The 12,500-nt window shown below is 45.2% G+C and overlaps 1 protein-coding gene and 1 pseudogene across 1 annotated transcript in view; one reads left to right on the forward strand and one right to left on the reverse strand.

Annotated features, from left to right (window-relative positions):
- Positions 1-553: 553 nt before the first annotated feature.
- On the reverse strand, positions 554-1,556 carry LOC147466916 (uncharacterized; annotated as a pseudogene).
- Positions 1,557-4,005: 2,449 nt separating this feature from the next.
- The window catches only part of LOC122267116 (uncharacterized), a 10,271-nt gene continuing 1,776 nt past the window's right edge, over positions 4,006-12,500 (forward strand). The window contains exons 1-7 of the mRNA XM_043037104.2: positions 4,006-4,200; positions 4,394-4,534; positions 4,865-4,931; positions 5,254-5,409; positions 6,487-6,636; positions 11,504-11,636; positions 11,894-12,054. Coding sequence (XP_042893038.2) covers positions 4,048-4,200; positions 4,394-4,534; positions 4,865-4,931; positions 5,254-5,409; positions 6,487-6,636; positions 11,504-11,636; positions 11,894-12,054 — 961 coding nt within the window. The 5' untranslated portion in view covers positions 4,006-4,047. The remainder of the gene's footprint in view (positions 4,201-4,393; positions 4,535-4,864; positions 4,932-5,253; positions 5,410-6,486; positions 6,637-11,503; positions 11,637-11,893; positions 12,055-12,500) is intronic.

The raw sequence follows: 12,500 nt of genomic DNA on the forward strand, positions 1-12,500 counted from the left end.
AAAAGAGATTTAGCTAAAACAATATAAAGAACACTGGTTCAAACAATAAAAAGGCTAATAAAAGATAAATACGCTCAAAAGGTAGTTAACACAGTGAAAATAGCTGTACGACACTAGTAGAAATGGTGGTAGAAGAAAGATAAAAGGTTAACGAGAAAATATCAAACGTTTCAAAAAAATAATAACGAGTTTTAGAAACAGAAAAAACACAAACAGAAAACAATTTAAAAACCCAAGACCACTATATGAGAAATCTTACAGTTAAAAACCTGAATCAGTGTGTGTGTAAATGGATGTCAGTTGTTTTGTTAACGAGCTCTATCTTCATCCTCGAGATAAAACAGTGAAAGTTAGATGATGAGGTTAAGTCTGTGTGAGGAAGAGGTTAGAATTTGGAAATCATTTTGTGTGAGTGGATGTCCAATGGAATAGTAGTGTTCTCTGATGGCAGATGGTGATGGTGAACTTAGCTGAATACCAGTACGGTAAGATTTTCCCATGTGCTCAAGGATACGGTGCTGTGGAGGACGTGTGGTGCTACCCACATATGTCTCTAAGCGAGGTCCTCTTTTGGGAGTCGAACCAAGTGTTGTATATCCTGAGTTGGCGATCCGGGATTGTGCAAGTAACAGGTCCTAAGCCAGTCTCTCGGTTCAGTCGTTGGTTGGACACACGGTTCTGCTAACTGTAATCTATGATCCAGTGTAAGGACCTGCTGCAAAAGGCGTCAAGGCGAAATTTCAAGGTAAAGGATGAAGTCTCGATGTCCGACAGCAGGACTGCCTATATCGGGGCCTTGGAAGAAACGTAACTTGTCCTACTGCAAATATTCCTGTCGAGCGAGTTCGGGGATCCTACCGCTAGGTCAGAGTGCCTGTTGACTTTCGGGGATCCTGCCGCTAGGTCAGAGTGTCTGTTGACTTCCTGGTCTGACAGCCCAGAGCTATGGACTGCATTACCGAGGTATGTAAAGCTCCGTGTGACTTCAGTGCCTTCACCGCAAGCACGTACCGACTGAGTAGGTAGGTTCTCCCAGCGGACCTCTCTAATCCTGGGTCTTGGTCTCGGCCCAAGAGACCTCCAGACGTAAGGGCTTTCCCTTACAGGCAAATGCATCATGAACCCCCACTAGGGTCTCCAGAAATGCAGAAGGGATGGCAACATCACCAGCAAGTGACCTTGATATTTCCTAGTGCTGCTCAGCACGTACCGACTTGAGTAGCTCCACCTCTTATCCAGCCCATGCAACAACTATTACTACTTTATATATCTAACAACTACCACTGCTGCTGGGTTTTTTTTTTTTTTTTTTTTTTTTTTTTTTTTTTTTTTTTTCTTTTTTTTTTTTTGTTTTTTTTTTTTTTTTGCCTTTTTTAATTTTTTTTTTTTTTTTTTTTTTTTTTTTTTGTTGTTTTTTTTTCATTTTTTTTCTTTTTTTGTTTGTTTTTGTTGTGTTTTTTTAACTACCACTACCTTATGCGGCTAATACTAAATCTGATGTTATTCTCGCATATTATTAAATCATTGTGCTTCCATCTTGTTGTTATCTGAACCATGGCTGCCTGCTGTTGCAAAATTGGGCACTGATCACCGAACAAAAACCAAAAAAGGACTAAAGTGGGTAAGAAAGTGTTCAGTTGGATTCTGTGTTCAATTCGTCTTTGGTATTTCTTATAATGTATTATCCTTTTAAAGCATTGTGTGGCATAAATAGAAAGATACAACGGGTTCACGAGAAAATATCAGGTAAGAAAATAAAAAATTAAAAACGAGTTTATAAACAGTAAATATAAAACCAAACTTAAAATGATTACAAAACACAAGACCAATAAATGAGAAAGTTCTTACAGGTTACCACCTTGAAACTCCATTGGGGTTGTTGTGGTAATGGTGATGGCAGTTGTTGTGTTTGTTTTAGCTCAGTTCTTCATTCTCGAGATTACACAGTGTTCCAAAGTGAAGGGGGGGGGATGGGTAACGTCTTGTGTGAGGAAGAGGTTCGGTTAGAATTTGGAAAATTCATTTTGATGTGAGCTTGTGAGTGGGATTAGACCAATGGAATAGTTATGTGTTCTCTGCTCCGCAGCTTGGTGATGGTGAACATAGCTGCATACCAAGTTCCGGTAAGTGTAAGATTTTCCCTTGTGCCTAGGATACGGTGCAGGGGAGACGTGTGGTGCTACCCACATATGTCTCTAAGCGAGGTCCTCTTTTGGGAGTCGAACCAAGTGTTGTATATCCTGAGTTGGCGATCCGGGATTGTGCAAGTAACAGGTCCTAAGCCAGTCTCTCGGTTCAGTCGTTGGTTGGACACACGGTTCTGCTAACTGTAATCTATGATCCAGTGTAAGGACCTGCTGCAAAAGGCGTCAAGGCGAAATTTCAAGGCAAAGGATGAAGTCTCGATGTCGGACAGCAGGACTGCCTGTATCGGGGCCTTGAGAGAAACGTAACGTGTCTCGCTACTGCAAAGTATTTCATGGGCGAGGATGGATAATAGGGAGTTCGGGAATCCTGCGCAGAGGTCAGAGTGCCTGTTGACTTTCGGGGATCCTGCCGCTAGGTCAGAGTGCCTGTTGACTTTCGGGGATCCTGCCGCTAGGTCAGAGTGCCTGTTGACTTTCGGGGATCCTGCCGCTAGGTCAGAGTGCCTCCTGTTGCCTATTGGGATCCGGCGCTAGGTCAGAGTGCTGTTGACTTTCGTCAGGGAGGATCTGCGCTAGGTCAGAGTGCCTGTTGACTTTCGGGGATCCTGCCGCTAGGTCAGAGTGCCTGTTGACTTTCGGGGATCCTGCCGCTAGGTCAGAGTGCCTGTTGACTTTCGGGGATCCTGCCGCTAGGTCAGAGTGCCTGTTGACTTTCGGGGATCCTGCCGCTCGTCAGATAGTGGTTGTGGACTTTCGGGGGAATCCTGCCTGGCCTATGTCAGAGTGCCTGTTGACTTTCGGGGATCCTGCCGCTAGGTCAGAGTGCTTGTTGACTTTCGGGGATCCTGCCGCTAGGTCAGAGTGCCTGTTGACTTTCGGGGATCCTGCCGCTAGGTCAGAGTGTCTATTGAGATCTTGGTCTGACAGCCCAGAGTTATGGACTGCATTACCGAGGTATGTAAAGCTCCGTGTGACTTCAGTGCCTTCACCGCAAGCACGTACCGACTGAGTAGGTAGGTTCTTCCCCCAAGAGACCTCTCTTACTCCTGGGGTCTGGTCTCGGCCCAAGAGACCGCCAGACCTAAGGGCTTTCCCTCACAGGCAAATGCATCATGAACCCCCACTAGGGTCTCCAGAAATGCAGAAGGGATGGCAACATCACCAGCAAGTGACCTTGATATTTCCTAGTGCTGCTCAGCCTCTATTTTGGATCACAGCTCCACCTCTTATCCAGCCCATGCAACATCTATTACTACTATATATATCTAACAACTACCACTGCTGCTGCTACCACTACCTACAAATAAATACTAAATCTGATGTTATTCTCGCATATTATTAAATCATTGTGCTTCCATCTTGTTGTTATCTGAACCATGGCTGCCTGCTGTTGCAAACAAAATACGTGATCACCGAGGCAACAAGAGGACTAAAGTGGGTAAGAAAGTGTTCAGTTGGATTCTGTGTTCAATTCGTCTTTGGTATTTCTTATAATGTATTATCCTTTTAAAGCATTGTGTGTGCTTAAATAGTTGCGTGTATGAGTGAATGTGTGTGTGTGTGTGTGTGTGTACATATATTCTCAATATCATTTCATGTACTGTCGGTGTCCCATCATCCTAATATTGATTACAACTACATTGTCTTATTTCCTTGTTCAACTTGTGATTTTACATATTTACATTTCCCTTATTATCTTTTTATTCTTTTCATTGGGTGATACATGCATATCATTTTCGCGTTCTCTCCCTTTTCTTAAATCACCAGAAAATAACGATCCACAGGAAAACGATTTACGATTTTTCTCAACGATACGAAAAGCTTATTTTTTCCTCCCTGTTAGATGCAGATAGTTCCCACCGTCCGTCTACTCTGTGTGTTAACATGTGCGAGCCTCTGCATGGGCGTGGGCGTGCGGAGGTCGTGGGCGTCGTCCGCTTATCGCGCTGGACGACTTGAGGGCGGTGTTATCATGTCCTTCGCGACGACCTTCGAGGGAATATGTCTCGTCACCTGTAGGGATGAAGGGAACTGCACAGCCTTCAACTACCAGGTAAATTATCGTAATATTATCGTTCGTTTATCATTATCGTCGTTTATTTTTCATTGTCGTTGTTATCATCAGCATATTTATTTTTAAACGATTCTTTATTCTCTTAATTCTGAGTCAATTAGTGATATATCCAGATGTATCACAGCATAATCATGCAATACCTGACCATCCTACCTCTCTGACCTTCCTTCAGCACAGCACAGGAACCTGCGAGCTGCTGTCGACCCGCCTGTGTGACGACGACACCTCGGCACTCAGCCTCAGCGACCCCAGCTGGCGCTACTACGACTTCCTCGACGACCAGGGCCAGGGAAGTGGGGTCCTTTCTATGCGTGTGCTTCAGGGATGTGTCTAGGGCGTAACCCCCCCCCCCCTATCCTCTCCCCCATCCCTTCCCAAGTTCTCCACTTTTGTGGCTAATAAGGAGAAAGGTTTGCCCATTTCGAAGGAAAATTTCTATCCACTGAAAAATCTTGGGTACAATTCTGTACCTGTTCATGCCTATCTAAAGACGTACATACATACGTATGTGTGTGTGTGTGTGTGTGTGTGTGTGTGTGTGTGTGTGTGTGTGTGTGTGTGTGTGTGTGTGTGTGTGTGTGTGTGCATGAACAAAGACAAATCCTTCCCCTCGGACCTAAAACCTCAACGTATCCCCTCACAGGAGGAGACTCATGTCTTCTACAACCACTCGATTTGCACCGAGAGAGGGCGCTGCTCCGTACACTGTGGTATGTGGATGGGATACGATTAACATATTCTCTTTCAACAATTATAATAATCATATGTTTTTGTGTGTGTGCTTCTATCCATATGTCTATTGGTTCATGACACATGTATGATATTTTCTTTTAATTACAATAGACAGTCAATTAGTAGCAATTAATACTTTAACGCTAAAAAAAAAAAAAAAAACAGTAACAAATACCCATCTGTAAACGAAGACTTTTGGCTTTTTGAAACATTCCAGGATTCCAGGATAGAGATACACCCATATACATTCTATTAGCAATGACAAGGACGCGTTTGCCATCTTTTTGCAACAAATTCCAGAGCGCGAGGTTGACCAGAGTTGCATGGACAGCATCCAGTGCAACGCGAGGACCAACAACAGCGGCTGTGCAATTGCCTCCCCGAACATCACTGGAGTCTGTGCCTGCGACACCCACTTCTGGGCGTACAACGCTTCTCTCTGCGTCCACCAGACCAGTAAGTCAGTTAAAAAAAGGCTAAGTAACCGTTAAGTTCAGCGGGAAAAAAGGTGACGACCATTTGATAAAAAAGAGTTTTGAAAAGGTAGATTTATAAGATTTCCATTAAGACTGTAGGATGATTTTGACAAAGATTATTTCGAGGTTTAGATTGGTTTTTAGCAGGAAAGATTGCGATAATGATTATCAGGCTTATCATGATAAGGAGTACAAGTCTAATCTTCACATTGTCTCACACTTATTTCAGCAAAGATTGTTATCTAGAGTCAATATGAATATCCTTTCATCTACTACCAGTTGAAGAACGGATACTTGACTTTCATAAAGAACATTCTGTTTGCAATATTAGACGTGGTTATGATGTCTGATCATCTCTGATATTCCTATGCAAAGAATTGCTAAATATTTTGCTTTAAGAAGGAATGTCACGAATGACTGAAAATACGGTAATAGTTAAATGACTCATGAAGAAAACCAGTCAACGTCTTTTCAAAACATCTCTCGGTGGGTTTTTCATCACTTTTGCCAACACTTTTTCCTACTCTTCTTCCAACAATCTATATCAAATTCGTACCAGCATTTTATCCAACTTATCGCTAATGCTTCGTCCAATACTTCCAACAATTTCTCCAAACATTTTGCCAACGCTATTGCCATCACTTCCAACAATGTTCCCAACACTCTATCCTGCTCCTCTTTCAACCATTATGCGAACCCTTTTGCCAGCATCTCTTCCAATACTTTTCTTCAGCCAACATATATCCTAAACTTATGCCAGCATTTCTCACAACCCTCCCAACACCTTCCAGCTCTTCTTGCAACAATTTTAAACACCCTTTTTCCTAGTCTCCTTGCAACAATTTATCTAACACTTTTCCCTAGGCGCTCCTAACCCCTTTACCAACATATCTATGAATATTTTTCTTCTTCCAATAATTTCTCTAAACCCCCGTGCCAACACTTCTCCCAGCCTTTCCAACACTCCCTCAGCTCTCGTTGCAACAGTTTCTCTAAACCCTGTTCTAACACTCACTGAGCTCCCCTTGCAACAAAGTCTCAACCCTTTCCCCTCGAGGCCTCGACTCCATGACGTGGACTTGGATTTTCAAGAAGATCGTCAACGACATGTGCTCCGTGACCTTCACCGTGAGGACGCTGAAAGAGTTGTATATCCACCTTGGCAGTTTCGACGACTGGCATGACGGCATTACTCAGTATTATATCAGTGAGTCCCAGTGCTTGGTTCCAATTTATTTTCCATTTTTGGCAGTGTAGGTTTTGTTTTGGTTATGGACTGTTGTTTGTTTGTTTTTTTTCTTTTTCTTTTCTTTTCTTTTCTATTATGAGTTATTTTCCTGTTTAGCGACATTTTTTTTTAATATATATAACTTTTTTTTTGTTTTGTTCCCTTGGTGGAGTCGGTATTTTCGAGATGAAGACACTGTATCTGTAGACTGTACAGTAGTCTTGCTGGAACATCTCCTGGAGTGTAGTCTATGCCTCTGGTTCTCTCGTCTGGGAGAAAGGCATTAGCGGGCAAAATTCGCGAGAGGGCGTCGGCTGCTTGATTGTGGCCGTCCTTGATGTCCCGGGCATCGGTTGTAAATTTGGCCAGGAAGTCCAGTTGCGGGGACTGCCGCCTGTTGCAGGTCTCGAGGGCCGTCGTCAAGGGTTTGTGATCTGTCAGGATAAAGACGATGTGGCCTTCCCCATAATGACGGAAGTGCTTGATAGCTGAGTAGGCTGCCAATGTCTCCCGACCAAAAGCACTGTATCTAGTCTCGCGTGTTAGGAACGACTTGGAAAAGGTGAAACGGAGGCGTCTACAAGGGCGTTGATCGGTAAGTCTGGGCGTGATATGGATAGTAGCGTAGCACTGCTGAGAGCATGTTTGCAGGCATGAAATGCTTCGTTGGAAGTCGATGTCCATGTCAGGGTAGTAGCGCGACTTTAGTTGGTGTCAGCAACTTTTTATGAGGGGCAGCAAGTTTTGCACATCTAGGGATGAATCTGCGGTAGAAGTTCAGCAAGCGGTAGAAGTTCAGTTCGGAGTTGATGCAGTGTCTCAGGCCTGGAAAAGCGCAAATTGGCATTTAACTTGTCTTGGGGCGATTTCTTTGAGCCAATACTATGTAGCCCAAGAAGGTCAAGGAAGTTAAACTGAAAAGGCACTGACTGGGGTTGATGACAACACCATCAAAGCAGCAGGTGATCTCATCCATAAGGCATTGAAATATCTGAATGTCCGAAGGGCATCCTGAGGAACTCAAACAGGCCAAATGGGGTCTTGACAGCTGTAGGAATTTGTTGATAGGCTCTGACGAGATCAATACGAGAAGTGACGGCTGAGGCTGATATCCAGGGTTTAGACGCATTCACTGTATGTGGAGATGGGCACTTGGGCCTTTGCGAACTTTATCCATGCGGGCAGCCAGTTCAGTTCAGAGAGATTTGCGAAGACGTCACTTCGCCCGGGCTATATGCACGAGGCGGCTTGGCCTCTGTCAGCTATAAGTGCTGACTCTTCTGATCATCATAGCTGAATGCTTAGCGTGGCAGTCGGATCGCCTGTAGGCGTTCCAGTTGCCAGGGGGCAGTTTAGTTCAGTTCAGAGAGATTCGCGAAGACGTCGCTTCGCCCGGGTTATATGGACGAGGCAGCCCAGCCTCTGCTAGCTATAAGTGCTAAGTGATCTGATCATCATAACTGAATGTTTACCGTGGCGGTCGGATTGCCTGTAGGCGCTCCAGTTGCCGGGAGGCAAGCAACAGGCATAGCCGTTTAACCAGGTAGTGCTCTAATTTTGCGTCCGGCGCTACAATGTTCACAGCGTCACTCATCATGCTCAATGGTGGGTATGATTTGCCACGCACAAGGATAGCCTATTCTCAGTCTGTGAAGGCTGACACCAGCACACCTTGATATTCTGGGGGAGAGTATCAGCGACTCATAGCCTGTGGCATCTGAGTACCAGCTGGCCAAGGGGGAGGTTCTCGCTTCCTCTCTATGTCGCTGCAGGACACCGACCTGCCCTGCAGCCATCGTTTTACGCTTTAGCAGTTCCCAGCTAGGATTCACCACAAGATCACTCAAGGGTTTCTTCCTGCCTTCCTCTGCCAACCCGTCGGCTAAGTCGTTCCCTTTGATACCAACATGGCTTGGAATCTAGTTGATGACAATGCGTCTACCCTGATCCAGGATTCTCTGAGCAACAGTAAGAATTGTGGTCCGAAGATAATTGTTATCAAGGGGCGTGCTTTGTTGCAAGCTGTCAATGGCGGCTCTAGAATCTATATGTATGACAACATGCCCATCCGTCTGGACTGCATGGGCTTGGGCTCCCATAATAGTGACTGCCTCTGCCTGGAGCGAGGAGGCAATGTCAGATACCCGCATAACTCTCATTATACCCCTTGCTGCAAAACCGGCACCTGCAGTGCGGGTGATGGGGTCTGCAGAACCATACATGAAATAGGTTTTACTACCTGGCAGAGTAATTGCTGCAATATTCCTCTCCGACGCATCCCTTAACACAGGCGGCGAGTACTGTGTCTTTCTCCTTGATAGTCTCATGACAGAAAACTATCAAGGATCATGCTCACAGGGTGGGGGAGGTCCATGCCCTTAACCAGTAGTGGCTCCTAGAGCTCAAAGCATATCAGCACCCTGGCTGTGTGATACAGCCAGGTGTTGTTAGCAAATAATATGTGGTTCTGTGCAATCCGACATTTCACTTTCTGTCTTAGCTGTGAGCCCGGCAGGGACTGTAAAACTTTGGCAAAGAACTGGGCTGCCATCTGATCGATCCAGGTGTCCAGGAGGAAAAGATTGGCCTCCAAGAGGAGATTGGTAACCTTAGTCCGCCCAGGGGCACCCAGAATGATCCTGGCGGCCTCATTTTGCATGATGTCAAGCCTTTTCCTGAGTCCAGGCTTGACAGTAATCAGAGCAACAGAGGCGTAGTCCACAATGGGACGGACAGTGTGCAGATAGACGGATCTTGGTACATGGTGCCCAGCCCTTAAGCGCCGCCTTGACAGAACTTTCATGACAGAGAGTTTTGCCTTGGTCCTGTCTAGGAGATTTTATTTCAGAGTGGAAGGTGAGGTTCTCATCAACCCATACCCCCAAGTATTGGAAGACGTGAACCCACTCTAGTTCTAACCCTTGGACTCTTTGGTCGCGGGCATCATGTTTCAGCACTATTGCCTTTGATTTAGTTGCTGATATCTTAAACCCGGCTCTACAGCATTCCTCAGACATTAGGTCCAGACAATGCCGGGCTTTTCTAGTTAAGTTCTCATTTCGTCTCCCAGCAGAGATAATTGTATGAGCATTTGCATATGAAATGATCTTGCACCCTGCTGGGAGTTGAATGTCAAGGATGCTTAACATGAGGGTGTTAAACAGAGCTGGGCTAAGGACCCCCCCTTGTGGAGTGTCATTCACCAGGGGCAAATGCCTGGAGAGATGACCTTTGGAACTTCACTCTGGCAGTTCTGTTCCGAAAATAGTCACCAGACCAGGCAGGTATTCTGCCTTTGATTCCCTTGTGGATCAGGATCTCCTAAATGGAGAGCGGGCTCGCCAGTTCAAAAGCCTTCTCCAGGTCCAGGAAGACAGTGACAGGGCTGGTGTTGCTGACAGTGCTCAGTAAGGTGGCCATGCTGTAAGCAGTGTTTTTACCCCTTGTGAACCCATGTAGGGAAATATGTCAGCCCTCTTCCAGCACTGTGGTAGCGAGGAAGTCTCCCATGACTTGTTGATGAGATGCAAGAATGCAAGCTCACCTTCATGTCCTAGGTGGGAAATGATGAGGTAGGAGATCCCATACTTTCACCGTAATTCCCTCAGAGAGAACATGGCATCTGCGTCATCAGGCTCGACCGCCTTTTCTCTGATGAGGGCATGCCTGCCTGGAAGCAATTGCTGGTAGGCCGACGCTACTTGTTCTGGCAGAGAACTCGAGTGCCAGTCTCTCTGCCTCTGACCGCGGGTCAGGTGGGTCTTTCTTTGGGCATCCCTGAGAGCCTGTCTCAAAAGAGCATGGTTCTCAGGGGTTCTCTGTCTGCGGAAGTGTCTTCTGCACATATTGATTCTGTGGTTGACCTCCTTAATCTCATCATTGTAGTACCAGGCGTCTTTGGAACACCTGGACCAGGACGAGTTTTGGGGATGGTCTCTGAGGCTGCCTCATCTATGGCATTTACTAGTCTGGCCTCAAGTATATCCACATTATTGTTAAGTGAGAAGTCACTGGTTATGAGGCACCTGGCCAGGGCCAGGTGCCTCATTTCTGAGTCTGACAACTCTTTGGTGAGTTCCTCACTGAGCGTGATTTCCTCACTCGACTTGTCACTGTTGTCAGGACAAGTCGAGCTATTAGTAGGGCTGGGTCTCCTGGGAGGTGGAGAACCCCGTGGTCACCTTGACCTTCATTCTGGATGGTCGTGGCTTCCTCACCCTTTGGGGTTTGGGTGCAGGCTCTGCCAGTGTGGTCTTGGCCGTAGGTTGGGTTGGGAGACAAGTCTCGCCCTGGGGATTTGTGGGGAAAGGTGTCTCACCTTGAGTTGGAGTGGGTTTTGAGGCACAAGGTTGCGACCAGTGCCTGGCACAGGCGCCAAACTGCTCATGGTATACCAGAGAGACGTGGTTGCGTGTTACCGGGGACCATGAGCGCAATCTTTTGTCATCCTGGAAGGATTTATCTTCCGTTTGGTCCCTGTTTCAGATTCCTTTCTGCCAATTTTATTTCTCTTTTATTTTGCTCCACTTTTGCATTCTTTACTGATTATGAAATTTCTCTTCAGTCTACTCCCAGCCTGCAGTCCTTTCTGGCAATGTCATTTCTTCTCTGTGTTATTCTAGACTTGAAAGTGTAAGTGTCCATTTGATCTAATACCACTTTTTTATGGTGAACCTCATACATTATAATGATTTATCAACTAATAATATTCATAATCCCGCTCTCTAGACTCCATATCATCTTGTAACATTAATCACATTTCAGCTTCCATTGGCCCTTTACATTATAATAACAAATCTCGTTCTAATGCTAACATTTTTTCCTGTTGCAAAACCCATGATTGCAGTTCTGGGTGGATGGAGCAACACACAGTCTATACTGGACAGTCGCGGAACCCGGATAGTGACAGCCTCAACGCCTCAGCTGATGATTGACGATTTTCAAAATTTTACCCTTCACTGGTGCAATGGCCAAATCAGGTACGAATAGCAATGCCTCATGAATGATTTCTGCCGTGGGAACATGCGCCATGAAACAAGATCTATATCTATACCTATGTCAAAGTGTGATCTAATTCTGATAGTAAAAATGATCACATGAACCTGAAACTACCAATCCACGTGTACAACTAACTGCAATCTAGATATGCAATCTAATACTAATCAACCTGGATCTAAATCCACTTCATTCTGCTAATATCTGCATATAAGAATTGATCTCTCATACACAATTCCAGGGTGCGCTTACAAGGCGGAAACGACTTCATTTCCTGGGACGACCCTACTCCCTTCGTAGTCAGAACCATTGGCTTCCACATACCATCGCATGACAACTCTCACCTGTTCTTCCCGCATAACCTCGTCGACCCTTATTTTCCCACCAGTGTTGAGACCGGGAGTTAGTGCTTGTTCTAATGTTATGGCTCAAGTTGCTGAGTCTCTTCAATAAGCATTGTTTTATTTCCATATTCATGTTGAAGTGTTTTGTTTATGGATGGGTGGGTGCTTCATGCTCAGGGCACTGAGGAGTGAAGGTGATCCAGTATAGTGTTTATGTTAAGTGCTTGCATGCCTTCTCGCTTACAACTATCATGGCCGGCTGACCTGCTGAAATAATGGTACCTCCCCTGACAGTACAAAGCCTCTCCATTATCAAGACTTCTCCGTGTGTGTGTGTGTGTGCATGCGTGTGCTTGTGTGTATGTATGTATTTACGTGTAAAGTTAAAACATGCAATTATCTGTTTATCAATCTGTAAGAATATATATATATATATATGTGTGTGTGTGTGTGTATGTGTATGTGTGTGTGTGTGTGTGAAAGATGGTAGAATGTATTTAATGT

This window comes from Penaeus japonicus, unplaced genomic scaffold (genome assembly GCF_977035675.1).
Source record: "Penaeus japonicus unplaced genomic scaffold, GWHDUDI00000001_assembly GWHDUDI00000040, whole genome shotgun sequence".
In the NCBI taxonomy this organism is placed as follows: domain Eukaryota; kingdom Metazoa; phylum Arthropoda; class Malacostraca; order Decapoda; family Penaeidae; genus Penaeus; species Penaeus japonicus.